Source organism: Pelodiscus sinensis, chromosome 16, assembly GCF_052426305.1.
Source record: "Pelodiscus sinensis isolate ZL-2025 chromosome 16, ASM5242630v1, whole genome shotgun sequence".
NCBI lineage: Eukaryota > Metazoa > Chordata > Testudines > Trionychidae > Pelodiscus > Pelodiscus sinensis.
The window spans coordinates 1030314-1058296 of NC_143067.1; the positions used below are offsets into that span (position 1 = coordinate 1030314).

The following is a 27983-nucleotide window of genomic DNA, read 5'->3' on the forward strand; positions in this document are numbered from 1 at the left end:
CCATCCATCCCCCCCCCCCGGGTACCCGCAGCGCCCCCCGCCCCGCCAGGCCCCCGGACCCCAGTGACCGCCCGCCCCCTGCCCATCCATCCCCCCCCCCGGGTACCCACAGCGCCCCCCGCCCCGCCAGGCCCCCGGACCCCAGTGACCGCCCGCCCCCTGCCCATCCCCCCCCCGGGTACCCGCAGCGCCCCCCGCCTCGCCAGGCCCCCGGACCCCAGTGACCGCCCGCCCCCTGCCCATCCCCCGCCCCCCCCCCCCCGGGTACCCACAGCGCCCCCCGCCCCGCCAGGCCCCCGGACCCCAGTGACCGCCCGCCCCCTGCCCATTCCCCCCCCCCCCGGGTACCCACAGCGCCCCCCGCCCCGCCAGGCCCCCGGACCCCAGTGACCGCCCGCCCCCTGCCCATCCATCCCCCCCCCCCGGGTACCCACAGCGCCCCCCGCCCCGCCAGGCCCCCGGACCCCAGTGACCGCCCGCCCCCTGCCCATCCCCCCCCCCCCGGGTACCCGCAGCGCCCCCCGCCCCGCCAGGCCCCCGGACCCCAGTGACCGCCCGCCCCCTGCCCATTCCCCCCCCCCGGGTACCCACAGCGCCCCCCGCCCCGCCAGGCCCCCGGACCCCAGTGACCGCCCGCCCCCTGCCCATCCCCCCCCCCGGGTACCCACAGCGCCCCCCGCCCCGCCAGGCCCCCGGACCCCAGTGACCGCCCGCCCCCTGCCCATCCCCCCCCCGGGTACCCACAGCGCCCCCCGCCCCGCCAGGCCCCCGGACCCCTGTGACCGCCCGCCCCCTGCCCATCCCCCGGGTACCCACAGCGCCCCCCGCCCCGCCAGGCTCCCCCCCCCGGATCCCAGTGACCGTACGCCCCCTGCCCATCCATCCCCCCCCCCGGGTACCCACAGCGCCCCCCGCCCCGCCAGGCCCCCGGACCTCAGTGACCGCCCGCCCCCTGCCCATCCCCCCCCCCGGGTACCCACAGCGCCCCCCGCCCCGCCAGGCCCCCGGACCCCAGTGACCGCCCGCCTCCTGCCCATCCCCCCCCTGGGTACCCACAGCGCCCCCCGCCCCGCCAGGCCCCCGGACCCCAGTGACCGCCCGCCCCCTGCCCATCCCCCCGGGTACCCACAGCGCCCCCCCTCCCCAGTGACTGACCACCCCCTGCCCCCCCTAGGGTACCCACAGCGCCCCCCCTCCCCAGTGACCGCCCGCCCCCTGCCCATCCCCCGGGTACCCACAGCGCCCCCCCTCCCCAGTGACTGACCACCCCCTGCCCATCCCCCCCGGGTACCCACAGCGGCTCCAACCTCCAAGGATGCCAGCTGGAGGTCCCTGCCCCGGCCAGACACACCTCCCCAGGTGCCAGCCCGGACAAGCAGAGCCAGGGGGGCACTTAGCACCCTGGGCACTCTCCCGCTCCCCCTAAATATCCACAAAGCCCCAGGGCCCTGCCCAGTGCCCCTCTGCCCCATGCACTGCCATTCTAATCTGCACTCTGCTGCCCTATTGTGTGGCACAACCCCCAGGCCCTCTCCCCTCCCTGGGCAGGGGGCTGAGTGGCGCTGCTCCTCCTGCAGCCAGAGAGCGGGCAGGCCCCATGTGTGGCGTGGGTCCAGCTGCTGCTTTGATCGGGGCCAGCTCCCTGCCCCCATGCAGCAAGGGCGGCTGCCACGGCACCTTGCGTGGTAGGTGCCAACATGCCACTTCCGTCATCTCCTTCGGCAGCACTGCTCTGGCCCACCTCCGCCTCGCGGGGCTCCCTGGCTGGTCTCTGCCATGGTACCGTGCCACGGACCCTGCTGTGGCCTCCCCAGGCGGGGGGGGGGGGGTTAATCTGCAGCCACACTTGGCGGAGCGCAAGCAGGCATTTGAACTTCATCACTGATGCAGGAAGCGCAGAGGGGCCTGGGCACTGCCCCATCTCCCGTCACCCCTGCCCAGTGTCCCAGGGAAAGGCCAGAGCCTGTAGGTGGGAGACGCTGCTTGCTACAAGGCTGCCATGGGCCGTGCCCCAGCCCTCAGCCCTGCAAACAGCAGCCCTGGGATCCCCCTCAAGCCCACAGGCAGCAGGCCGTGCCCACCAGCTCCTGGCTATAGCCTGGGGCCTCCTGCCAAGCACTAGCCTTCCCTGGCTCTGCTGTCTGGGTGCACAACCCACGGGGCCCTGCCCCAGCTGCAGGCAGCGAGAGCCGCCTGCCGCATCCCCTTCCCAGGCACCCTCCTGTCCCACGCGCCCGCTCCCGGCAGTGCCCCCAGCCCGGAGAGACGCTGGCACAGCTGGGACCTCGAGGAGGCACCAGCAGGCTCACGGGCAGAACTGGGGCGTGGCGCTGCAGGGAGCAGGGTGGCTCAGTAGGGGGTGCTCTGCCCCTCGAATCACAGCTTCCCGCAAGCTCCAGGCACAGCCCTGCGGTCAGTGCTGATGCCCTTCCTGGCCCAAAGGGGAGGAGCTCAGCCCCCTTCTTCCAGGGGCCGGGCACCAGGCCCAGCCCCTCCCCAGATGCCCTGCACGATGCTGCTGCGAGCTCAGCGCCGGGGGCTTTGTTCTCGCAAGGCAGCGGCACTGGGCAGAGCCCCAGCCCCGCCTCCTGCCCAGCCCCCCTCTCCGCAACGTGCTGGCTGCTCTGGCTCTTTGTGCGGGGAGCCCAGCCCCGGGGAGCGGGGAAAAGGGGGAAGCCGCCTCGGCACAGCCCACAGCCAGACCCGGTTGCTGCCTTGCAGCCTGCTTGGAGCTAGAGAGGCTGGGCCCCAGAGGGTGGGGCCCTGGCAGGCGACCAGGACGGTCCCCGCGCTGGGTGCACTGAGGGGCTGGCTGCTTCATAGCAGAAGTGGCAAGGGGGGGGGCAAATCCTGGGCCTTTGTGGCAGCCCCCCTTCACAGCCCTGGGCTGCTCAGGCCCCCAGGAACCAGCACATGGGCTCCAGCCCAGGCTCTGCCACTTCTTTCAGAGGGTGGTGCAAGAACCAGCAGTAACCCGACCCCGTGGCATCCCCTCTACCAGCACACAGGTGGTTTAAGCCCAGCCCCTCGGCCGTCACCGCACTCCTGTTAGCCATGCTCACAGCCAGCCCCTCTCCAGAGGCTCACAGTGGCATCCTGTGGCAATGAGTTCCACAGGCTAATTGGCCAGCAGCATTGGAGACCCTGCCTGTCCGCTGAGCCAGAAGCTCCTTTTCTAGACCCTCCTCCCAGCCACACGGCCTGATATTAGCAAGGCACCGTCACAGCCCTGGCACCCTGCTCCATCACAGCCCTCTGCTGGCCCCTCTCGTGGGGCAGGAGCCCCCGCAGCCGGGGGCAGCACTGCCCACTCCGCTCTCACCCCCAGCATCACACAGAGCAAGGCCCAGCTAAGGAGCTCCCTTTCCTGCCCAAGCACTGAGTTCCACGGGCCAGTGCGTGACCCTGGTGCGGCCTGGCACCTCAGCAGCAGGGCCCAGCCCGCACCCCTGCAGTCACCAGCTCCCCTTAGAAGCGGCTGCCCCCTGCCGCCTCCTCCGCTCACAGCTCGAGCGGCAGCCTCCTCCAGGCCCCCGGCAAGGGGCGTTCGGTCCAGCAGCCGCGTCTGCCGCACACTAGAGCGTCGCATCAGCGCTCAGCACGCACGCCGGGCCAGCGCGCTCACGCCCCTCCCCTCCCGCACACGGCCTGGCAGGGGCAGGCCCAGTCGCTCCCCCAGGCGTGCGAATCAGGCCCAAGCTGCCTCAGAACCAGCCGCATGGGCTGGTGCCTTATTGCACAGCAAAGGGCGGCTTTGGCCTGGCCCCTTTGTCCGACCCTCCGCCAGCAGGAGCTGGAGCCATCGGCACCAGTGGCCCAGTCTCAAGGAGGCCCCCAGCTCCTTTAGTGCTCCCAGCCCCCCCTTGGGCTGTAGCTCCCTGCCCTAGGCACCTCCGACAGCCCCCTGGAGCAGGGTGACTTGGCCATGCCCAGGGGACACGCTCTGGTCCTGCTAGTGCTGCAGCAGCTGGGCCACACAGCTGCTCTCCCTGCAGCAGCCACAGGCCAGGGGGGCTGCCCGGCTCAAGGCAGCAGCGGGGGTGGGGGAAGGGCTTTGAAAGGAGTGAGGCCCAAAGGCCCTGCAATAACCACAGGCCCAGCCACTTTCCAGAACAATGTTTATTCAGGCACTGCAGGGAGGGTGGCAAGGCCAGGCCCGGCCCCCTCCCGGCACACCAAGGCTGTGCTTGGGAGAGTAGCTCACCCTGGGGCTCCAAGCTGGTGAGAGCATGGGCCGTGGGCGCTGCCCAGCCCCCAGCCATGAGAGAGCAGAGCGCGCCCTGCAGCACGGCCGGGTGAGGATTTGCAGGCCTCGGGTGACTGGCTGCACATGGCCCGGCCCAGCCAGGAAGGGCACAGCATGGCTAGGCCGCGGCACACACCAGGGCCAGGAGGAGGCTGGCCCAGGCAAGGGGAAATGTGGGCTCCTGGGGGGGGGGGGGGGGGGCGTGCAGGGCTGTTCCAAGTAGCCTAGGCGACCAGCAGGGTCCATCCCTTTCAGCGCTGGGGCAGACCCCACTGGCAGCCCAGGGCCTGGGCAGAGCATGGGGCAGGCCCAGCCCCGCGCCATGGCCGGCTCAGCTGCCTGTGGGTAGAGGGAGGAGACAGGTGAGCAGGCCCAGCTGAGACCAGAGGCACAGAACAGACCCGAGGGGCCAGGGAGCAGCAGGCTCAGCTGGGCCTGTGGAGGGCAGGGGGCAGGTGCGGGAGCAGCAGCGCCCCTCACACGTGGGAGAAGGCATGGCTCTTGCACAGCGGCTTGTCCTTCTTGGAGTAGAAGGTCTTCCCCTCCAGGCTGACCTGGCAGATCTGTGGAGAGAGCAGGACATCAGCAGGCAGAGCGCCCCCCAGCCGAGGCAGGGCCCGAGGGGCACCGCGCCGCTCACCGCGCAGACGAAGCAGGTGTCATGCCAGCTGAACCCCAGGGCCTCCAGGAACCGGTCCCCCGCGTCGATCTTGAAGTCACAGCCACGGCATTTGGTGCCAAACATCTTCTCGTAGTCTGGGGAGAGCACAGGAGAGGGGCTTCGTGTCGGGCACCTGCCCCCGGCCCCTGCCCTCCCAGGCGGGGCCACAGGGGCCCCGAGAGCTGGCGGCCCCTTCCCTGCCACCCCGAAAGCCCCCCAGTGCCCACAAGCCCTGCCTGCAGGAGGGGGACCCCGTTTCCCAGGATGCTGTGCAGCACTCCGCTCTGATGGAGGTATTGCACTCCCGTTGCCATGGCAACCGGGGAGGCCAGGCCAGGCGAAGGGGGACCGCTTGCCAGCAGCGCCAGGCGCCTACCTTGCTCGCAGTAGGGCTGTCCCTCCTCCATGTAGAAGGCCCGGTTGCGGATGGGGGTCCGGCAGGCGGCGCAGGTGAAGCAGGGCACGTGCCACGTCATCTTGAGTGCGTGCATGATCTCCTGGGACAGGAAGAGCCCGTGAGCCGGCGCCGGGCCGGGGGGGGGGGGGGGGCAGCCTCATGCACTCACCCCACCAATCTTCTTCTTGCACTTGGCGCAGCTGGGGGCATAGCGCAGGCCGTGGCACGGGGGGCAGAAGACGGAGCCCTTCTCCTCCAGGAACCCCGCCTCGTCCAGCACCTTCCTGCACTGGCAGCAGGTGAACTCCTCGGGGTGGTAGTACCGGCCCAGGGCCACCAGGTAGCGTCCCCTAGGGCAGGGCGGGCAGAGTCAGCCAGGCCGGCGGCAGGGGGCACGCCCCACCCCCGGCAGGGGGCCAGGCCCCTCCACTCACCGGATGACCTTGTTGCACTGGTAGCAGAGGGGGGTCTTGCCGGTGCCCTCGGGGGCCTGCTGCGCGGCCTGCAGGATGGAGCTGCGGCTCTGCACGGGCGTGGGCAGGGCTGGCTGGCTGTGCTTGCTCAGCACCGTGCTGCTCTTTCCGGGGGGGTAGCGCTCCGCAAAGGACGGATCCACAGCCCAGGGGGGGCGGCTGGCCAGGGCCGGGGCAGCTGCTGGGCCTGCAAGCCCCAGAGGGATTCCCAGGTGACAGACCCGCAGAGCCCAGCTAGCCCAGGGCAGAGCCCGGCTCCAGGCACCCACCAAGGCCCCGCTCCGCCCCACAGCAGGAAGCTGGGCCCCATGCCCAGCACCGCCGGCTTACCGTGATCAGGCTCCTCGGTCAGCGCTGCCACTGAGGCAGGGTCCAGCCCAGACACCTGGCTACAGAACAACCAATTAATCCACTTGCCAGCTGGCCAGCACCCTCCCACCCTCCAGCCTGGCGCAGCAGCACCCCTAGTGGCTGGTGTGGCTAGTCACTGACCTGGACTGGCAGCGCTGGACCCCCGCTGAGTCCTGCCCCCGGGCACCCAACCGCATCCATCAGGGAGGAGGCTGCAGCACCCCCACTGCTCTACCCATCAGGCCCTGCCCCCAGTGTAGGCAGGTCTGCCAGCGCCCTGGCCCCAGGCACCCCGCTCCAGCCAGAGCCCACAGCCGGGAGCGGGCGTGCTGCCAGCGCTCCCCTTTCTCCCAGGGCCTCTCCAGCCAGCCCAGAGGCCAGCCCTGGAGCCGGGGTAGGTGGGCGCAGCCCCATGAGGACCGAAGGCAGCACAGACCAGGCATGGAAAGGCCAGGAGCCCGGGGCCTCAGCCCCACTCAGCGGCCTATGAGGCCGGCCAGGCCTGGTCAACACAAAGCAGGAGGTTCCCCCAACTGCTGCCCAGCCCCAGAGCTGGCAGAGGGTGGTACTGGGCTGCAGGCCCCTGAGGGCACCACACAGGCCCCAGGCCGCCCGCCCCTCGGGCACCAATGACCACTAGGAGCCAGCTGCAAGAACAGAACTTTATTTGGCTACAGCAGGGTCCAGCACGCAGCTGAGTGAGCGGAGCCAGCGCCCAGGCCAGGCGGCTCACGGCAGCCGGGGCCGCAGCACGGCCCAAGGACAGGCCTGGGCGCAGCAGCCTCGCACCAGAGCCCTGCGCCCCCGGCTGGGCCACGGCAGGGCCTTCCCCCCCAGCCCCCAGCCCAAGGCCCCGTCTGGTGCAGGAAAGCGAGGCGGCAGCAGCAGGAGGCCCAGGGCACAGCTGGGCAAGGGGCCGAGCCTGCAGGGTGCCAGCCTGACACCAGCCTGGGCAGCGCCCCGGCTCCCTGGGGACACGGGATCTGAGCCAGGCCTGGCGCTGACAGGCCCCACCCGCCCAGAGAGCAGGGCTCAGCAAGGTGGCTGCCCTCCCCGCCCCGCCCCGGGGCGTGTGACGTGGCCGGGCCGGCTCAGGACGTGATGTTCAGAGAGACGGCGGAGCGCTGGTGGTGCCAGTCGCGCAGGCACGTGTAACGGGGACTCTGCAGCTCAGTGACAAACTGTTCTCTGAAAGGAGAGAAGGCAGGAAGGAGAGGAGGGGGGAGAGGAGGGGACAAGTTAGCGCCAGAGAGGAAGGGGGGGCAGAGAGGAGGGGGAAAGGTTAGCAACAGAGAGAAGGAGGGACGGGGGGACAGAGGTTAGCGCCGGGGGGGGGGGGCACAGAGAGGAGGGGAGTGGGGGGGGGGGGACAGAGGTTAGCGCCAGAGGGGGGGGGAGGGGGACAGGAGGGGGGGAGGGGGACAGAGAGAGAGGGGGGGGGGAGGGGGACAGAGGAGGGGGGAGGGGGGGGGGGACAGAGGGAGGGGAGCAGAGGGGGGAGGGGGACAGAGGGGAGGGGGAGAGGGGGGGGAGGGGGACAGAGGTTAGCGCCGGGGGGGGGGGGGGGGGCCACAGAGGAGGGGGAGGGGGGACAGAGGGAGGGGGGAGGGGGACAGAGGTTAGCGCCAGAGGGGGGGGGACAGGAAGGGGGGAGAGGGCGGGGGGGAGGGGGACAGAGGTTAGCGCCAGAGGGGGGGGGACAGAGAGGAGGGGGGGGGGGGGGGGGGACAGAGGAGGGGGGACAGGGGGGGGGAGGGGGACAGAGGTTAGCGCCAGAGAGGAGGGGGGGGGAGGGGAGGGGGGAGGGCGGGGGGGGAGGGGGACAGAGGTTAGCGCCGGGGGGGGACGACAGAGGAGGGGGGGGACAGAGGAGGGGGGAGGGGGACAGAGGTTAGCGCCAGAAAGACAGAGGCTCCATGAGCAAAGTCAGGACAAGAAAGAGCAGCCAGATCACACCATGCCACCCGCCAGGGAGGGCAGCACCGGGGCCTCCCCCAGCCCCTGCGGCAGGCCTGAGGGGGGCAGTGCCGGGGGGCCAGGAGAGGCAGGCGCCCAGGCGGGAGCACATGCCCACAGCCCTTACCTGGCCTTTCTAACATGCTCATCGTCTGGATCTTGCACTGAGCAGCAGGAGAGAAGAGACAGAGTCAGGGGGGGCTGGCGAAAGGCACCGTCCCTCCCCCAGCAACTGGCTCCCTGCAGCCCGTGGGCCGGGCCTGCCCCACTCCAGCCAGACCCACGAGCGGTGCCTGGGCTGGGGGCCCAGGAGAGAGCGCTCTGGGCCCACAGCTGGGAGCTCACCCCTGCCGGCCACCCCACCCGAGTCTGCAGCCCGCACAGGCCAGGCCCCAGAGGGCACTTACTGAACTCTGTGCCCGTCAGCTGGGCCAGGATGCGGAAGGAGCGGGACTGGGTGGTGCCCGTGCGAGGCTGCCAGTCCTCCGTATCCTCCATCAGCCGCTTTTTGCTGGCGTCGCTGGGCAGGCCGGCTGCGGGGGTCAGCAGCCGCAGAGAGTGCCTGTGCCAGACAAGAGCAGGGCGCTCAGCCAGCACACGGACACTCCCTGCCGGCCTGCCAGCCACCCCTCCAGCGGGACCCCGCACCCAGGGCGCAGCGCCCGGCACGAGCCGCACGCCCAGAACGGAGGCACAGAGACCCCCCCACGGGACCCCACGCCCAGAGCGGAGACACAGAGACCCCCCCACGGGACCCCACACCCACGCCCGGCACGAGCCGCACGCCCAGAACAGAGACACAGAGACCCCCCCCACGGGACCCCGCACCCCAGCGCCCGGCACGAGCCGCACGCCCAGAACAGAGGCACAGAGACCCCCCCACGGGACCCCACGCCTAGAGCAGAGACACAGACCCCCCCACGGGACCCCACACCCACGCCCGGCACGAGCCGCACGCCCAGAACAGAGGCACAGAGACCCCCCCACGGGACCCCACGCCCAGAGCAGAGACACAGACCCCCCCACGGGACCCCACACCCACGCCCGGCACGAGCCGCACGCCCAGAACAGAGGCACAGAGACCCCCCACGGGACCCCGCACCCCAGCGCCCGGCACGAGCCGCACGCCCAGAACAGAGGCACAGAGACCCCCCCACGGGACCCCACGCCCCAGTGCCCGGCACGAGCCGCACGCCCAGAACAGAGGCACAGAGACGCCCCCACGGGACCCCGCACCCCAGCGCCCGGCACGAGCCGCACGCCCAGAACAGAGGCACAGAGACCCCCCCACGGGACCCCACGCCCCAGTGCCCGGCACGAGCCGCACGCCCAGAACAGAGGCACAGAGACGCCCCCACGGGACCCCGCACCCCAGCGCCCGGCACGAGCCGCACGCCCAGAACAGAGGCACAGAGACGCCCCCACGGGACCCCACGCCCCAGCGCCCGGCACGAGCCGCACGCCCAGAACAGAGGCACAGAGACCCCCCCACGGGACCCCGCACCCCAGCGCCCGGCACGAGCCGCACGCCCAGAACGGAGGCACAGAGACCCCCCCACGGGACCCCACGCCCCAGCGCCCGGCACGAGCCGCACGCCCAGAACAGAGGCACAGAGACGCCCCGCCCCACGGGACCCCACGCCCGGCACGAGCCGCACGCCCAGAGCTGAGACACAGAGACGCCCCGGCCCACGGGACCCCACGCCCGGCACGAGCCGCACGCCCAGAGCTGAGACACAGAGACGCCCCGGCCCACGGGACCCCACGCCCGGCACGAGCCGCACGCCCAGAGCTGAGGCACAGACACCCCTCCCCACGGGACCCCACGCCCAGCACGAGCCGCACGCCCAGAGCTGAGACACAGAGACGCCCCGGCCCACGGGACCCCACGCCCGGCACGAGCCGCACGCCCAGAGCTGAGGCACAGACGCCCCTCCCCACACGGAGCTGCGCATCCTTTCTGGCCGGCACCCGCCAACGCCTTTCTGGGGCCGCGCCAAGGCAGAGACAGGAGCCCCCCTTACTCATCCTCCAGGTCGCGGCGGCCCAAGGCTCCAGGGGGCTGAGCCTTCCCCTCCAGTGAGCTGGGGCTGCCACCGGCTCTGGGGCCAGGAGAGAGGGGACAAGAGTCAGGTGAAGTCCCAGCCCCGTGCGACCAGAGGCCCAGCAAAGGCCACTGTGGGCAGCCACCGGGCCGGGCAGGGGACACAGCGAGGCCCAGCTGCGCAGGGACTGGGTCCAAGGCCACCGGAGGCCCCGCCAAGCCCCACTCAAGGCCAAGGCCAGCAGCTGGGCTGGGACGCACCTTGGCATCCGCCACGAGCAGCCGGGCCTGGAACCTCCCCACCACAGGGGGCCATGGCCAGCCTGAGCCCTGCCTGGGCACCTCCGGGGCAGAGCCCACAGGTCCTGCCCCTCCCCCCGCAGAGGAAGGACAAAGCAAGGCAGCAGGACAGCAACTGAGGGGGAGGGGAACGCGGGTGCTCCCCAGGCCAGCGACCCCGGGGGGGGAGGGGAAGGGGACGCGGGTGCTCCCCAGGCCAGCGACCCCGGGGGGGGGGGGAGGGGAACGCGGGTGCTCCCCAGGCCAGCGACCCCGGGGGGGGGGGGGGGGAGGGGACGTGGGTGCTCCCCAGGCCAGCGACCCCGGGGGGGGGGGGGAGGGGACGTGGGTGCTCCCCAGGCCAGCGACCCCGGGGGGGAGGGGAAGGGGACGTGGGTGCTCCCCAGGCCAGCGACCCCGGGGGGGGGGGGGAGGGGACGTGGGTGCTCCCCAGGCCAGCGACCCCGGGGGGGGGAGGGGAAGGAGACGCGGGTGCTCCCCAGGCCAGCGACCCTGGGGGGAGGGGAAGGGGACGTGGGTGCTCCCCAGGCCAGCGACCCCGGGGGGGGGGGGAGGGGACGCGGGTGCTCCCCAGGCCAGCGACCCCGGGGGGGGAGGGGAAGGGGACGCGGGTGCTCCCCAGGCCAGCGACCCCGGGGGGGAGGGGAGGGGACGCGGGTGCTCCCCAGGCCAGCGACCCCGGGGGGGGGAGGGGAAGGGGACGTGGGTGCTCCCCAGGCCAGCGACCCCGGGGGGAGGGGGAGGGGACATGGGTGCTCCCAGGCCAGCGACCCCGGGGGGGAGGGGGAGGGGACATGGGTGCTCCCCAGGCCAGCGACCCCGGGGGGAGGGGAAGGGGACATGGGTGCTCCCAGGCCAGCGACCCCGGGGGGGGAGGGGAAGGGGACGTGGGTGCTCCCCAGGCCAGCGACCCCGGGGGGGGGGGAGGGGAAGGGGACGTGGGTGCTCCCCAGGCCAGCGACCCCGGGGGGAGGCGAGGGGACGCGGGTGCTCCCCAGGCCAGCGACCCCGGGGGGGGGAGGGGAAGGGGACGTGGGTGCTCCCCAGGCCAGCGACCCCGGGGGGGGGAGGGGAAGGGGACGTGGGTGCTCCCCAGGCCAGCGACCCCGGGGGAAGGGGGAGGGGACGTGGGTGCTCCCCAGGCCAGCGACCCCGGGGGGAGGGGAAGGGGACGTGGGTGCTCCCCAGGCCAGCGACCCCGGGGGGGGGAGGGGAAGGGGACGTGGGTGCTCCCCAGGCCAGCGACCCCGGAGGGGAGGGGATGCGGGTGCTCCCCAGGCCAGCGACCCCGGAGGGGAGGGGATGCGGGTGCTCCCCAGGCCAGCGACCCCGGAGGGGAGGGGATGCGGGTGCTCCCCAGGCCAGCGACCCCGGAGGGGAGGGGATGCGGGTGCTCCCCAGGCCAGCGACCCCGGGGGGGACGGGATGCGGGTGCTCCCCAGGCCAGCGACCCCGGGGGGGACGGGATGCGGGTGCTCCCCAGGCCAGCGACCCCGGGGGGGACAGGATGCGGGTGCTCCCCAGGCCAGCGACCCCGGGGGGGACGGGATGCGGGTGCTCCCCAGGCCAGCGACCCCGGGGGGGACGGGATGCGGGTGCTCCCCAGGCCAGCGACCCCGGGGGGGACGGGATGCGGGTGCTCCCCAGGCCAGCGACCCCGGGGGGGACGGGATGCGGGTGCTCCCCAGGCCAGCGACCCCGGGGGGGACGGGATGCGGGTGCTCCCCAGGCCAGCGACCCCGGGGGGGACGGGATGCGGGTGCTCCCCAGGCCAGCGACCCCGGCGGGGACGGGATGCGGGTGCTCCCCAGGCCAGCGACCCCGGGGGGGACGGGATGCGGGTGCTCCCCAGGCCAGCGACCCCGGGGGGGACGGGATGCGGGTGCTCCCCAGGCCAGCGACCCCGGCGGGGACGGGATGCGGGTGCTCCCCAGGCCAGCGACCCCGGCGGGGACGGGATGCGGGTGCTCCCCAGGCCAGCGACCCCGGGGGGGACGGGATGCGGGTGCTCCCCAGGCCAGCGACCCCGGGGGGGACGGGATGCGGGTGCTCCCCAGGCCAGCGACCCCGGGGGGGACGGGATGCGGGTGCTCCCCAGGCCAGCGACCCCGGGGGGGACGGGATGCGGGTGCTCCCCAGGCCAGCGACCCCGGGGGGGACGGGATGCGGGTGCTCCCCAGGCCAGCGACCCCGGGGGGGACGGGATGCGGGTGCTCCCCAGGCCAGCGACCCCGGGGGGGACGGGATGCGGGTGCTCCCCAGGCCAGCGACCCCGGCGGGGACGGGATGCGGGTGCTCCCCAGGCCAGCGACCCCGGGGGGGACGGGATGCGGGTGCTCCCCAGGCCAGCGACCCCGGGGGGGCCGGGATGCGGGTGCTCCCCAGGCCAGCGAGCCCGGGGGGGACGGGATGCGGGTGCTCCCCAGGCCAGCGACCCCGGCGGGGACGGGATGCGGGTGCTCCCCAGGCCAGCGACCCCGGCGGGGGACGGGATGCGGGTGCTCCCCAGGCCAGCGACCCCGGGGGGGACGGGATGCGGGTGCTCCCCAGGCCAGCGACCCCGGGGGGGACGGGATGCGGGTGCTCCCCAGGCCAGCGACCCCGGGGGGGACGGGATGCGGGTGCTCCCCAGGCCAGCGACCCCGGGGGGGACGGGATGCGGGTGCTCCCCAGGCCAGCGACCCCGGGGGGACGGGATGCGGGTGCTCCCCAGGCCAGCGACCCCGGGGGGGACGGGATGCGGGTGCTCCCCAGGCCAGCGACCCCGGGGGGACGGGATGCGGGTGCTCCCCAGGCCAGTGACCCCGGGGGGGGGCATGCGGGGCAGGAAGGAGGCAGAAGGCTTACTGACTTGTCAAGGGCCTGCACCTGCAGAGTGGGGGAGAAGAGAGGAGAAGAGAAGAGGAAGGGGAGAAGGGTTAGACCCGCGGCACCCACCAGGCACTTCCAGAGCGGACAGAGGGAGCCCAGACAGGCAGCAGCTGATCAGCGCACACCCCCTGCGGAGCAGGCCTGGCGGGGGCTGTGGGGCAGGGCCAGGCGGCTCGCCGGGGGCATGGGAAAGGACCCCGGCCGGGCGGAGGCGAGAGCCCCAGGTCGCAAGCCAGGCTTGGGGGTGAGCCTGCTGCGCCCTGCTCAGCACACAGCCCCGTGCTGGCACAGGAGCCCCACTGCTCCCTGGCACCCGGCCAGGCCAGGGCCAGCGGGCAGGAAGGCTCCAGGCTGGCACAGGCCCGGGTGGCCAGAGCCCTGATCTCCCAGCCCACAGGCTCCAGCAGTCAGGGCAAGGCCAGCGAGCCAGGGCGGGAACTAGGCCTGCTGCTCTCTGCAGTGCCACGCCAGAACCAGCCACTAGGGGTCACTGCAACACCAGCGAGTGCAAGCGGCTCCGGCGGGGCATCCAGCATGCAGGGGGGCAGCCCGCCGTGTGCGGGGGGGGGGAACGGCCCTGCAGTGCCACCTACCTACTGTGCTGGGGGGGGGAACGGCCCTGCAGTGCCACCTACCTACTGTGCTGGGGGGGGAACGGCCCTGCAGTGCCACCTACCTACTGTGCTGGGGGGGGAACGGCCCTGCAGTGCCACCTACCCATTGTGCTGGGGGGGGAACGGCCCTGCAGTGCCACCTACCGTGCTGGGGGGGGGGCGGGTGGCCGGGGGCCCTGCAGTGCCACCTACCCATTGTGCTGGGGGGGCGGACGGGGGCCCTGCAGTGCCACCTACCCATTGTGCTGGGGGGGCGGGGGCCCTGCAGTGCCACCTACCCATTGTGCTGGGGGGGCGGACGGGGGCCCTGCAGTGCCACCTACCCATTGTGCTGGGGGGGCGGACGGGGGCCCTGCAGTGCCACCTACCCATTGTGCTGGGGGGGGGGCTGGGGCCCTGCAGTGCCACCTACCCATTGTGCTGGGGGGGCGGGCGGGGGCCCTGCAGTGCCACCTACCCATTGTGCTGGGGGGGCGGGCGGGGGCCCTGCAGTGCCACCTACCCATTGTGCTGGGGGGGGCGGGCGGGGGCCCTGCAGTGCCACCTACCCATTGTGCTGGGGGGGCGGGCGGGGGCCCTGCAGTGCCACCTACCCATTGTGCTGGGGGGGGCGGACGGGGGCCCTGCAGTGCCACCTACCCATTGTGCTGGGGGGGCGGACGGGGGCCCTGCAGTGCCACCTACCCATTGTGCTGGGGGGGCGGGCGGGGGCCCTGCAGTGCCACCTACCCATTGTGCTGGGGGGGCGGACGGGGGCCCTGCAGTGCCACCTACCCATTGTGCTGGGGGGGCGGACGGGGGCCCTGCAGTGCCACCTACCCATTGTGCTGGGGGGGGCGGGCGGGGGCCCTGCAGTGCCACCTACCCATTGTGCTGGGGGGGGCGGGCGGGGGCCCTGCAGTGCCACCTACCCATTGTGCTGGGGGGGGGGGGGCGGACGGGGGCCCTGCAGTGCCACCTACCCATTGTGCTGGGGGGGGGGGCGGGTGGCCGGGGGCCCTGCAGTGCCACCTACCCATTGTGCTGGGGGGGCGGACGGGGGCCCTGCAGTGCCACCTACCCATTGTGCTGGGGGGGGCGGGGGCCCTGCAGTGCCACCTACCCATTGTGCTGGGGGGGGGGGGCGGGTGGCCGGGGGCCCTGCAGTGCCACCTACCCATTGTGCTGGGGGGGGCGGGGGCCCTGCAGTGCCACCTACCCATTGTGCTGGGGGGGCGGACGGGGGCCCTGCAGTGCCACCTACCCATTGTGCTGGGGGGGCGGGCGGGGGCCCTGCAGTGCCACCTACCCATTGTGCTGGGGGGGCGGGCGGGGGCCCTGCAGTGCCACCTACCCATTGTGCTGGGGGGGGCGGGCGGGGGCCCTGCTTTGCCACCTACCCATTGTGCTGGGGGGGGCGGGGGCCCTGCAGTGCCACCTACCCATTGTGCTGGGGCGGGCGGGGGCCCTGCAGTGCCACCTACCCATTGTGCTGGGGGGGGCGGGCGGGGGCCCTGCAGTGCCACCTACCCATTGTGCTGGGGGGGCGGACGGGGGCCCTGCAGTGCCACCTACCCATTGTGCTGGGGGGGGGCGGGCGGGGGCCCTGCAGTGCCACCTACCCATTGTGCTGGGGGGGGCGGGCGGGGGCCCTGCAGTGCCACCTACCCATTGTGCTGGGGGGGGCGGGCGGGGGCCCTGCAGTGCCACCTACCCATTGTGCTGGGGGGGGGGGCGGGGGCCCTGCAGTGCCACCTACCCATTGTGCTGGGGGGGGCGGGCGGGGGCCCTGCAGTGCCACCTACCCATTGTGCTGGGGGGGGGGCGGGTGGCCGGGGGCCCTGCAGTGCCACCTACCCATTGTGCTGGGGGGGCGGACGGGGGCCCTGCAGTGCCACCTACCCATTGTGCTGGGGGGGCGGACGGGGGCCCTGCAGTGCCACCTACCCATTGTGCTGGGGGGGGCGGGGGCCCTGCAGTGCCACCTACCCATTGTGCTGGGGGGGGGGGGGGGGGGCGGGTGGGGGCCCTGCAGTGCCACCTACCCATTGTGCTGGGGGGGGCGGGCGGGGGCCCTGCAGTGCCACCTACCCATTGTGCTGGGGGGGGCGGGCGGGGGCCCTGCAGTGCCACCTACCCATTGTGCTGGGGGGGGCGGACGGGCCCGGGGGCTGTGTACGTCACAGGCTTCGGCAGCAGCCCAGGCAGCGCGCCGGCCGGGGGGCTGGCCCCGAAGGGCCGTGCCGTTTTGTTGAGGGCGGTGCTAGGAGCGAAGTGATATTTCGGGGGCTGAGAGCAGAGGGCTGGATCCTGAGCAGGAGACAAAACACAGCAGAGGCTCAGGCAGCATGCAAGGAAGCCCGGCAGCCGTGACAGCAGCTGGCAGTGGCCCTGCCCGGCACCCAGGAGCCCCCGGCCGTGTGGCCCTGTGCAGGCCCCCGGGCCGGGGCGCGGCACAGGCAGGCCGCTGAAACACGTAACCCGCCTGCCCACGCCATGCACCAACGCCCTGGCCCCAGCACCGGGAGGCACACCCCACTCCCCAGGGCCCCAAGTTCCGGGGCAGGGTGACGGGCACCTGCCCTGGCCCACAGCTGCGCCTGTGTGCCAGGAGCACAGCAGCTGGTGCCCTCCAAGAGCTGCGCCCCGCCCACACCCTGGGGAGAGCCACCTACCTTGGCCGGCTTGCCCGGGAGGCCCTGGACTCTGCAGGAGAAGAGAGGGAGCTGAGGCCAATGCTGTGCTCAGGCCAGACTGAGCTCTGCCCCCTGCAATCCAAGCCAGCATCATGGGCCCTGGGGCAGGGGAGACCCGGAGGGGCTGGTAACCCAGGCTTGTGCCAGCACAGGGCAGAGGCGGGGGCAGGAGGCTGGCAGCAGGCCGGCGGGGAGGGCCGAGCGCAGAGCAGGGCCCAGCGTTACCTGCTCAGGCTGAGGGAAAGCTGGTCCCCGCAGGCACGGATCTTGTTCTGCGCCTCGATGTGCGTCATGCTGCTGGCGTTCTCGCTGGCGATGCTCAGCACCCAGTCGCCCACGGCCACGCCGGCCTGGGCCGCCTTGCCCCCGGGCGTCAGCTGCAGGCAGAGCCAGAGCCAGTCACAAGGGGCAAGGGCCCCCCAGAGCCTGCCCTGGCAGCGAGCCGTGCGGCTTGGGCCAACGGCCCAGGCACCCGCATGGGATGCTGGGCGGCAGGGGCGCAGCTTCACGGGGTCCCGCCTTCAGCCACCCCCTGGGGTCACCTGATTCCAGGGCCAGCCTCGCCCAGCTGCAGTCCCACGCTCCCGGAGCATGGCTGGGCGCCCGCACCCAGGTCTCTCCCGCCCTGGAAGTGGCCATGTTTTGGGGCTGGAGGGACCTAGCCCGTGTCGGGTGCCCGTCTGCCAAGGTGTGACCTGGGGGTCTGCCTGCCTTGCAGCCCAGCGCTCTCTCCTGGCCCTGTGGCTTGACTCACCCACGTGGGGATCGGCCCAGACACCCAGGCCCGGCTGAGCAGGTAACAAGGCTCTTCCCGGGAGAGAAGAAGGAAGGGAGGTGGAGGGCCTGGGAGCTGTGGGAGTGAGGCTGTTTTGGACAAGGAAGGGGGTGAAGGCCCTTCCCCCGAGAGGTCTAGGCTGTGCACCCTGGGCTGCGCCGTGTCGGAGAACCAAGAACCCTTCCACTCGCCTCTGGCCGTGGGCGGGGCGCAGGGTCCCCGGCACACTCAGCTACGCAGGCAGCCGCGCTCTCCGGGGCTGCTCTGAGCACAGTGCCGCTGGCGAGGCCCGGCCCCACAGCCCCGCTGGGCTGCTCTGCCCTGCAGTCCAGCCCGTTGCCAGCAGGGGGCCAGGGGCCACAGGAGCACAAGGCCTCCAGGAGCTCCTGCCGGCAGCGGAGCAGCTCCTGCCGGAGGGGCTGGGTCCTGGGTGCAAGCCGGCCTGCCTCCCCGGGAAGCAGCAAGTCCAGCTCCAGCAGCCCCACGGAGCCGGGCGCTCCCCTGGGGCACAACCCGGCCTCCGCAACCGCCGGCGCACAGCCTCCGGCCCAGGGGAGTCGGGAGCCCGGAGCCCTTCCCCTTCCATGGGCACAGGAGGGAGACTGGATGGGACAGGGGTTGGCCATGCCCTGACCCAGAGAGCTCAGACCAAGCCACAGGCACAGGGCCCAAGGGCAGTGCCCCGGCTGAGAGCCCTGGCCACCCACAGAGCCCAGAGGGGCAGCACCCCCCAGCGCCAGGCGCCCAGGCCTCTGAGGCTTGGGAACAAGGGGGTCAGTGTGGCTGGGAGGAAGCTCCTTCTAGAGGCTCGCTGACCAGCTCTTCTCCCTTCCTCAGCCTGCAGGCAGGGCCCGGGCAGGCGGGGCTGGTGCCGGCCGCAGGCTCCCAGGGCAGAGCGTGCTGGGGACCCAGGGCCAGAGTGGCACAAGCTGCGGCCGAAGGGCGAGTCGACTGCTCCCCCCATTGCCGGTCTGAGGGGGCGGCGCGGGGGGCAAGGGGGGGCACTTGGAAGGGCTCCCCGCTGGCCCCTGGCTCCCTGCAGCCGGGGGCTCCCCCCGGCCCGGGCGCTTTGAAACGCCTCAGCGGCGCCTCCCGACCAGCCAAGTAACCGCTACGCGGGTCGGAGCTGCAGAGCGCAGGTATTTCCTAGGCTGTGCCTGCTGGGCGGGCCAGGGACCTCCCCAGCAAGCAGGCCCCCGGCTGGGGCAGGGAGACCTCGGCCTGCTCCCGCACCCGCCCTGCCTCCCCCCAGCACCCCGCCCCAGCGCCCCCCCCCCCACACCCACCTGGCCCCAGCGCCCCCCTCCCCACACCCGCCCCGCCTCCCCCACCCCCCGCCCCAGCGCCCCCCCCCACCCCGCCCCAGCGCCCCCCCCCCACCCCACCCACCCCCAGCCCCCGCCCCAGCGCCCCCCTCCCCACCCCCCCCCAGCCCCGCCTCCCCCCACCCCCCCGCACCCCACCCCCCAGCCCCCCAGCGCCTCCCCCCACACCCGCCCCGCCCCCCCCACACCCGCCCCCCCCCCAGCCCTCCCCCCACCCCACCCCGCCCCCCCAGCACCCCGCCCCAGCGCCTCCCCCCACACCCGCCCCGCCCCCCCCACCCCCAGCACCCCGCCCCCAGCGCCTCCCCCCACACCCGCCCCGCCCCCCCCCCCACCCCCGCCCCGCCCTCCCCCACACCCGCCCCGCCTCCCAGCACCTCCCCCACACTCCCAGCACCTCCCCCCCACACTCCCACTCCCAGCACCCTGCCCCAGCATTCTGCCCTGCTCCCAGCACCCTGCCCCACATCCCCCACTCCCAGCACCACCTCCCTCGCTCCCAGCCGGGTCAGGACCCAGCCTGCCAAGCTGCAGGAAGGGCCTGGGTCAGACCTGCCCTGAAGCGGAACCAGTAGCCGGTGCACTCAGCACAGAGCGGGGGGGACACGCCTGAGTGGGCCCCTGGGTCCCAGAAAGCCAGGTCAGTTGGGCACATGTGCGGGCCTCTCTGAAAGGCACGGTGGGAGCTTGGCTTGCAGGGCCAGGCGGCAGGAAAGCCTGGAAGTCACCCCCCCCCCCCACTTCCTGCTGCCTTTCAGCGCCCTGCCTGCCAGCTGCGGAGTGCCAGGATCCGCACTCGCCCTGCCCTTGTGTCCCCGCATGCCCTGATCACAGCTCGAGGAGGCTGGTCTGGAGCCAAGCACGGCCCCAGCTCAGGGCTAAGCATTGCCTGGAGCTGAGCCCCACACAGACACGGGTCTTGGCACCCCAAGAGCCAGAAAACCTGCCCTGCCGCCCAGCCAAACACTTCGTCAGGGCCCACAGGGGCTGCCCCGGCCCCGCGGAGCCTAGGCCAGGACCGGCCCAGCCCTGCCGGAACTGCCCAGCAGCCCATGGAGACACACACACAGGCCCCACCCGGCACTAGCCAAGGGCACCATGCCCAGCGCGGCTGTGGGCTCCGGGGCTGCCCCCCACCACACCAATGGGGCAGGCACTGAGCGGTCCTCTTGGGGGCCCCAGGGATTCTCACCCCTCCTGGGCTGTCGCCAGAGCCTGGCCCACCAGCCCTGATGACAGCAAGGGCGTATTTTTATCCTGCCTGGGCCTGACCTCAGCAGCTCCCCTGCAAGGCCCCACCGACGCCAGGAACAGCCGAGCCTCCCAGGCCCAAGCCCCACCTGCTCCCGTCTCTCACCCCGCAAGCCTCGGGCCAGCGCGGTCCTGCTCCCACCAAGCCCTGCTCCTAACGGCCTCATGCCCTCCCCGGCACCCCGAAAGCCCTCAGCCCCCTCCCCCAGCACAGCCGAGCCCCCGCCGAGGGCCTGCCCCGCCCTCCCCGGCACCGACGCCCCGAAAGCCCTCAGCCCCCCTCCCACGCACAGCCGAGCCCCCGCCCAGGGCCTGCCCCGTCCTCCCCGGCACCGACGCCCCGAAAGCCCTCAGCCCCCTCCCCCTGCACAGCCCAGCCCCCGCCCAGGGCCTGCCCCGTCCTCCCCGGCACCGACGCCCCGAAAGCCCTCACCCCCCTCCCCCGCACAGCCCAACCCCCGCCGAGGGCCTGCCCCGTCCTCCCCGGCACCCCGAAAGCCCTCAGCCCCCCTCCCCCAGCACAGCCGAGCCCCCGCCGAGGGCCTGCCCCGTCCTCCCTGGCACCGACGCCCCGAAAGCCCTCAGCCCCCCTCCCCCAGCACAGCCGAGCCCCCGCCGAGGGCCTGCCCCGTCCTCCCCGGCACCGACGCCCCGAAAGCCCTCAGCCCCCCTCCCCCCGCACAGCCCAGCCCCCGCCGAGGGCCTGCCCCGTCCTCCCCGGCACCGACGCCCCGAAAGCCCTCAGCCCCCTCCCCCTGCACAGCCCAGCCCCCGCCCAGGGCCTGCCCCGTCCTCCCCGGCACCGACGCCCCGAAAGCCCTCAGCCCCCTCCCCCCGCACAGCCCAACCCCCGCCGAGGGCCTGCCCCGTCCTCCCCGGCACCCCGAAAGCCCTCAGCCCCCTCCCCCTGCACAGCCCAGCCCCCGCCGAGGGCCTGCCCCGTCCTCCCCGGCACCGACGCCCCGAAAGCCCTCAGCCCCCTCCCCCCGCACAGCCCAGCCCCCGCCGAGGGCCTGCCCCGTCCTCCCTGGCACCGACGCCCCGAAAGCCCTCAGCCCCCCTCCCCCCGCACAGCCCAGCCCCCGCCGAGGGCCTGCCCCGTCCTCCCCGGCACCGACGCCCCGAAAGCCCTCAGCCCCCTCCCCCCGCACAGCTCAACCCCCGCCGAGGGCCTGCCCTGTTCTCCCCGGCACCGACGACCCGAAAGCCCTCAGCCCCCCCTCCCCCCCGCACAGCCCAGCCCCCGCCGAGGGCCTGCCCCGTCCTCCCCGGCACCGACGCCCCGAAAGCCCTCAGCCCCCTCCCCCCCGCACAGCCCAGCCCCCGCCGAGGGCCTGCCCCGTCCTCCCTGGCAGCGACGCCCCGAAAGCCCTCAGCCCCCCTCCCCCAGCACAGCCGAGCCCCCGCCGAGGGCCTGCCCCGTCCTCCCCGGCACCGACGCCCCGAAAGCCCTCAGCCCCCTCCCCCGCACAGCCCAGCCCCCACCCAGGGCCTGCCCCGTCCTCCCCGGCACTGACGCCCCGAAAGCCCTCAGCCCCCTCCCCCCGCACAGCTCAACCCCCGCCGAGGGCCTGCCCCGTCCTCCCCGGCACCGACGCCCCGAAAGCCCTCAGCCCCCTCCCCCGCACAGCCCAGCCCCCGCCGAGGGCCTGCCCCGTCCTCCCCGGCACCGACGCCCCGAAAGCCCTCAGCCCCCTCCCCCTGCACAGCCCAACCCCCGCCCAGGGCCTGCCCCGTCCTCCCCGGCACTGACGCCCCGAAAGCCCTCAGCTCCCCTCCCCCGCACAGCCCAACCCCCGCCGAGGGCCTGCCCCGTCCTCCCCGGCACCGACGCCCCGAAAGCCCTCAGCCCCCCTCCCCCTGCCCAGCCCAGCCCCCGCCCAGGGCCTGCCCCGTTCTCCCCGGCACCGACGCCCCGAAAGCCCTCAGCCCCCCTCCCCCCGCACAGCCCAACCCCCGCCGAGGGCCTGCCCCGTCCTCCCTGGCACCGACGCCCCGAAAGCCCTCAGCCCCCTCCCCCAGCACAGCCCAACCCCCGCCGAGGGCCTGCCCCGTCCTCCCCGGCACCGACGCCCCGAAAGCCCTCAGCCCCCTCCCCCCGCACAGCCCAGCCCCCGCCGAGGGCCTGCCCCGTCCTCCCCGGCACCCCGAAAGCCCTCAGCCCCCCCCCCAGCACAGCCCAGCCCCCGCCCAGGGCCTGCCCCGTCCTCCCCGGCACCGACGCCCCGAAAGCCCTCAGCCCCCCTCCCCCAGCACAGCCGAGCACCCGCCGAGGGCCTGCCCCGTCCTCCCCGGCACCGACGCCCCGAAAGCCCTCAGCCCCCTCCCCCAGCACAGCCCAACCCCCGCCGAGGGCCTGCCCCGTCCTCCCCGGCACCGACGCCCCGAAAGCCCTCAGCCCCCCTCCCCCGCACAGCCCAGCCCCCGCCGAGGGCCTGCCCCGTCCTCCCCGGCACCGACGCCCCGAAAGCCCTCAGCCCCCTCCCCCGCACAGCCCAGCCCCCGCCGAGGGCCTGCCCCGTCCTCCCCGGCACCGACGCCCCGAAAGCCCTCAGCCCCCTCCCCCTGCACAGCCCAGCCCCCGCCGAGGGCCTGCCCCGTCCTCCCCGGCACCGACGCCCCGAAAGCCCTCAGCCCCCTCCCCCTGCACAGCCCAGCCCCCGCCGAGGGCCTGCCCCGTCCTCCCCGGCACCGACGCCCCGAAAGCCCTCAGCCCCCTCCCCCTGCACAGCCCAGCCCCCGCCGAGGGCCTGCCCCGTCCTCCCCGGCACCGACGCCCCGAAAGCCCTCAGCCCCCTCCCCCGCACAGCCCAACCCCCGCCCAGGGCCTGCCCCGTCCTCCCCGGCACCGACGCCCCAAAAGCCCTCAGCCCCCTCCCCCGCACAGCCCAACCCCCGCCGAGGGCCTGCCCCGTCCTCCCCGGCACTGACGCCCCGAAAGCCCTCAGCTTCCACTCAGAGCAACAGCCACCCCCGAGGCAGAGCTGGAAGCCCCAAGCCACTGTGGTGCAGCAGCCCCACTCCAGAGCCCCCGCTGCTGTGGGTGAGGCCCCATGGAGCCCCTCTGCAGGCAAGTCCTGGCCCTCCAGCCCTCCTGGACACACTGCTCAGTCCCCAAATGCTGGGCCATCAGCACCCGCCTGCAGCTTCCCTGCCCCTGGGGCACCCCAGCACCCCAGGCCTCTGCAGGGACCTCGCCGCGCACGGGGGCGGCTGTCATCAGCTGAGGAGCGCTGGGCCTGCGGGCGCAGAGCTGAGCAAGGGGGAGCCAGCCAGGGCTCCAGCAAGAACATGGGGAGCAGACACTGCAGCCCCCAGCTCTCCTCTACCTGCCCTGCCCAGCAGGCTGTGTGCCTCTGCCCCCTCGGCCATGCCCAAGAGCCAGGCCTGGGCACCGCCCCGAATGCCAGGCTCCTGCTGCCCCCCGCCGGGCGCTGGCCAAGGAGGTCCCTGCAGCTGCCCCCCGCAGAGGGCGGACTCTCCAGCACGGCTCCTCCCCCGGGTCCCCCCTGGCCTGAGACGGCCTCTGCAAGTGGTGCCACTAGCCCCTCGCAGGGCTGGGCAGCCCAGAGGCAGAGACCCCAGCCTGCTCCCGCCTCCAACAGCACAGAGGCGCCACATTCCAGGGCTTATAAGGCAATCCCGGGCCTGGGCCCGGGCCTGGGCCCCCAGAGCTGGGTGCTGTAGGGGCCACAGGGGAGCACAGGCCAATAGACCAGGGTGGGTCAGGGCTCCTGGCCAGCAGCTACTGCACAGGGACCCCGACAGGCTTCCTCCAGCTACAGCCCCCCACGCTGAGCCACGGCCCTGGGGGTCTCACTAGCCAAGGCATCGGTGCAGCCACAGCAGCCACGCACACAGCTCGGAGCCAGCCCCCAACGCCGCAGGGGACAGACCCAGGCCGGGCCCTTTCAGAACCAGCCAGGCACTTGGGGCAGCGGGGCTCTGAGGAGGTGCCCAGCAAGAAGCTGAGTCGGAACAGACCCGGCCGCTTACCGCAAGCCCTGCCCCCAGGACTGGGGCAGCCCGGCAGGGGACAAGTGTCAGAAGCAGCCACCTGAGCCCGTGCCTGCAAACGCCAGAGGCCCCGGCGCCGACGGGCTTTCTTCGGGCAGAGCCTCCGGGGGAGCCCAGGGCGGGCGTCCCACGAGGCGGGTTTTACCCTCCAACCCTCACGCCCAAAGCGAGCCGGTCGGCTCCAGGGTCACCGCCAGCCCCACAGCAGCCCCGGGCCGACAGGACGAGGCTGGGGAGAAGGGCCTTCCCCGGGCCCCTATTTCCCCTGCCCCACCAGGGCTCTGCAGGGCATCCGGCCTGGGCCCAGCAGCTCGAAGGGGAGGCGGAGCCTCAGCACAGCTGGTCGGGGGCTGTGGCTGCCGTTCTTACCCTGGAGATGGAGAGGGGCATGTTGAAGTCCTTGCCCCCCTGCAGCCTGAAGCCCCAGGGCGCTGGCCCGTCCAGCTGCACTTTATAGGAGTCCATGGCGCTGCTCTCTGCAGGGAAGGAGACCAGCCGTTAGGAGCAGGACAGGGCGCTGCCTCCAGGGCTCAGTGCCATCCCCCGAGCCCCCAGCGACTCCGCCAGGGCAAGGCCAGGCCAGCTCAAGCCAGCAGACAGGAGAACCTCCCCAGCACTTAGCCCAAGGGCCCCTGCCCCAGGGGACGCCCCGAGACAGCAGGGCAGCTCCACACCCATCACTGGACACTGGGGACAGGCTCCACCCAGCTGTGGCTGGCAAGACCAACCCCCGGCCAGCCTTCCCCACACTGCTGCAGGCAGGGCCCCGCATCCCCACGGGCACTGGTGCCAGGCCAGCAGGGAGGCAGTGGGGACTCTGCCCCCAAACCTAGCGCCACGCCCCGGCTGCCCTCCCCCACGCTCTCCAGCAGCTTGCAGGCTATATAAGGCGTGTAAGACGACACTGGCATATTCCTGGGCTTCTTGGCCGGGCGGGGAGGGCCGGGCGGGCGGGCGGGCTGCTGCGTCAGACATTCCCTGCGCTGGCCCGGAAAGCCAGATGGAAACCGCCCCCAGCCTGAGAGCAGCCCTGCCCCCCCACTCGGTCCCGCCTGCGCCCCCCGACAATGCAGCCCTGCCCCCCCCACTCGGTCCCGCCTGCGCCCCCCGGACAATGCAGCCCTGCCCCCCCCACTCGGTCCCGCCTGCGCCCCCCGGACAATGCAGCCCTGCCCCCCCCACTCGGTCCCGCCTGCGCCCCCCGGACAATGCAGCCCTGCCCCCCCCACTCGGTCCCGCCTGCGCCCCCCGGACAATGCAGCCCTGCCCCCCCACTCGGTCCCGCCTGCGCCCCCCGGACAATGCAGCCCTGCCCCCCCCACTCGGTCCCGCCTGCGCCCCCCGGACAATGCAGCCCTGCCCCCCCCACTCGGTCCCGCCTGCGCCCCCCGGACAATGCAGCCCTGCCCCCCCCACTCGGTCCCGCCTGCGCCCCCCGGACAATGCAGCCCTGCCCCCCCCACTCGGTCCCGCCTGCGCCCCCCGGACAATGCAGCCCTGCCCCCCCCACTCGGTCCCGCCTGCGCCCCCCGGACAATGCAGCCCTGCCCCCCCCACTCGGTCCCGCCTGCGCCCCCCGGACAATGCAGCCCTGCCCCCCCCACTCGGTCCCGCCTGCGCCCCCCGGACAATGCAGCCCTGCCCCCCCCCTCCCCACTGCAGCCCTGCCCCCCCCACTCGGTCCCGCCTGCGCCCCCCGACAATGCAGCAGCCCTGCCCCCCCCACTCGGTCCCGCCTGCGCCCCCCGACAATGTAGCCCTGCCCCCCCCACTCGGTCCCGCCTGCGCCCCCCGACAATGCAGCCCTGCCCCCCCCCACTGCGCCCCCCCCCCCCGACAATGCAGCCCTGCCCCCCCCACTCGGTCCCGCCTGCGCCCCCCGACAATGCAGCCCTGCCCCCCCCACTCGGTCCCGCCTGCGCCCCCCGACAATGCAGCCCTGCCCCCCCCCACTCGGTCCCGCCTGCGCCCCCCGACAATGCAGCCCTGCCCCCCCCACTCGGTCCCGCCTGCGCCCCCCGACAATGCAGCCCTGCCCCCCCCACTCGGTCCCGCCTGCGCCCCCCGACAATGCAGCCCTGCCCCCCCCCCCGGTCCCGCCTGCCCCCCCCGACAATGCAGCCCTGCCCCCCCCCGCCCCCCCCCCCCCGACAATGCAGCCCTGCCCCCCCCGGTGCCTGCCCCCCCCCCCACTCGGTCCCGCCTGCGCCCCCCGACAATGCAGCCCTGGCCCCCCCCACACAACAATGCAGCCCTGCCCCCCCCCCCCCCGACAATGCAGCCCTGCCCCCCCCCGACAATGCAGCCCTGCCCTCCCCCGCTCGCTCCCGCCTCTCCCCCCCCCGGTCCCGCCTGCCCCCCACTCCAGGGCCCACTTCCTCCAGGCAGCCGCGCACCTGGGCAGGTCGGGGCGCGGGGGCTCAACCCCCCCGGGCCAGGAGCACGAGGCGGGGGGGGGCCCTGCCCTGCAGGGGGGGCAGCACACGTGGGGCGAGCGGGCCGGAGCCGCCCGCGGGGGGGGGGGGGGGGGGGGGGGGGGGGGGGGCGCGGATGCTGGAGCCAGACCCCCCCCCCCCGTTACCTGCACGCGCCGCCGGCTCCGGGCGGGGCAGACTCACGCTCTGAGCCGGCCCCCTCCCGCCAGTCTCTTCTATAGCCTCGGGGCGGGGCCATCGCGCCCGCTCAGCCAATCAGCGCAGCCTCACCAAGACCAGCTCGGCCTGGTGCGCCTGCGCAGTCCTCCTCGTCCTCCCGCTGCGGGGCTTCGCCTACTGCCTAGACCGGGGCACTGCAGGCTCCGCGGGGGGAGGGGTCTGCGCGGCCAACAAACCCCGCCCACATAGGGGGGATAGCTCAGTGGTTTGAGCCTGGGTCTGCTAAACCCAGGGGCCCGTCTACACTGGCCCCTTTTCCGGAGGGGCATGGTAATTTCTGAAATGGCAGTAGGGAAATGCGCGGGGGATGGAAATATCCTACTTCACAGCCGGAATAAGATCCTCTGGCAAAGGGCGCTTTTCCGGAGGATCGGGGCCACGTGGACGCTCTTCTCTGGCCTTTCTAAAAGCGGCGGACATTTTTATTGACATGCCGCGGGGGATATTTCCATTCCCCGCGCATTTCCCTATTGCGATTTCAAAAATTACCATGCCCCTTCCGGAAAAGGGGCCAGTGTAGACGAGCCCAGGGTTGCCAGTTCAATCCTCGAGGGGGCCATTTGGGGCAAAACTCTGTCAGGGATGGTTTTTGGTCCTGCTGTGAGGGCAGGGGACTGGACTCGATGACCTCTCGAGGTCCCTTCCAGTTCTAGGAGACAGGCAATCTCCATTCATTTACACATTGTGTTCACACCCCGGTAGCGGCAGGTGGCCCAAAAACAGGCAGTTCTCAGCTCGCCCCTTCCCCCTGCTGCTGTGGGGCACACAGGCTGGGCAGTGCCCCACACACACCAACCAGCCCTGTGTGCTGGCAGCAGGCCCAGCTCCACTGACTGCTGTGACCATCCTTAGCAATTCACCCCCTTTTCCCACAGCCAGTATAGGACTCAGCTTTGCGCCCAGACGGGTGCCCTCCCCGTGGTGTGCCCACTCTGCCCCTCACCCGCGCGCACTCTGTGCCCACCCCTGCCTTGCCCTCTCGCATTAGCAGAGGTGGGGGGGTTGCAAATAAGGCATTCGCTGTGGGAACAGGCCATGACAAAGCAGCTACTCCATTGCCACCGCGGCCCCGGGTGTGTCTCTCCCTACTCAGTGTGCGCCGCGGGCAGGCTACTGGCAGTCAGTACCCTCCCTGCTACCCGGTGGGGCGGCTGCGGAGCCCCCGGAGCAGTGCTGGTGTGGCGCACTGTATCTGAGCCTGCCGACCCCACCGCCCCTCGGTGCCCCCTTGCTGGCAGCTCCGGCCTGGGGGCAGGACAGGGGGGTGCGTGTGGGCTGGACATGAGCAGCACCTCCCCAAGAAGAGCAGGTCCTGAGGCATCAGGTTTTCCTCTGCGCGGGTTTCCCAATTGAGGGGATGCACCAGCCCTGCC

At 73.5% G+C, this 27983-nt stretch overlaps 1 protein-coding gene across 11 annotated transcripts; it reads right to left on the reverse strand.

The window, feature by feature from the left end:
• Positions 1-4577: 4577 nt before the first annotated feature.
• PDLIM7 (PDZ and LIM domain 7) lies at positions 4578-26662 on the reverse strand. 11 transcript variants are annotated; one of them, XM_089769412.1, is made up of 14 exons: positions 26538-26662; positions 24326-24432; positions 16814-16965; positions 16568-16598; positions 16030-16202; positions 10109-10186; positions 8492-8646; positions 8212-8248; positions 6108-6166; positions 5739-5964; positions 5474-5654; positions 5284-5404; positions 4887-5002; positions 4578-4809 (listed from the first exon to the last, which is right to left on the reverse strand). In XM_089769412.1, exons 2-14 carry the CDS (start codon positions 24419-24421, stop codon positions 4723-4725), a joined length of 1512 nt encoding a protein of 503 aa, XP_089625538.1. In that variant the 5' UTR covers positions 24422-24432; positions 26538-26662; the 3' UTR covers positions 4578-4722. The 11 variants fall into 11 exon arrangements, with proteins under 11 accessions (XP_089625538.1, XP_089625539.1, XP_089625529.1 ...); XM_089769413.1 differs by lacking the exon at positions 26538-26662 and adding an exon at positions 26353-26473; XM_089769403.1 differs by lacking the exon at positions 26538-26662 and adding an exon at positions 24631-24753.
• Positions 26663-27983: the final 1321 nt, after the last annotated feature.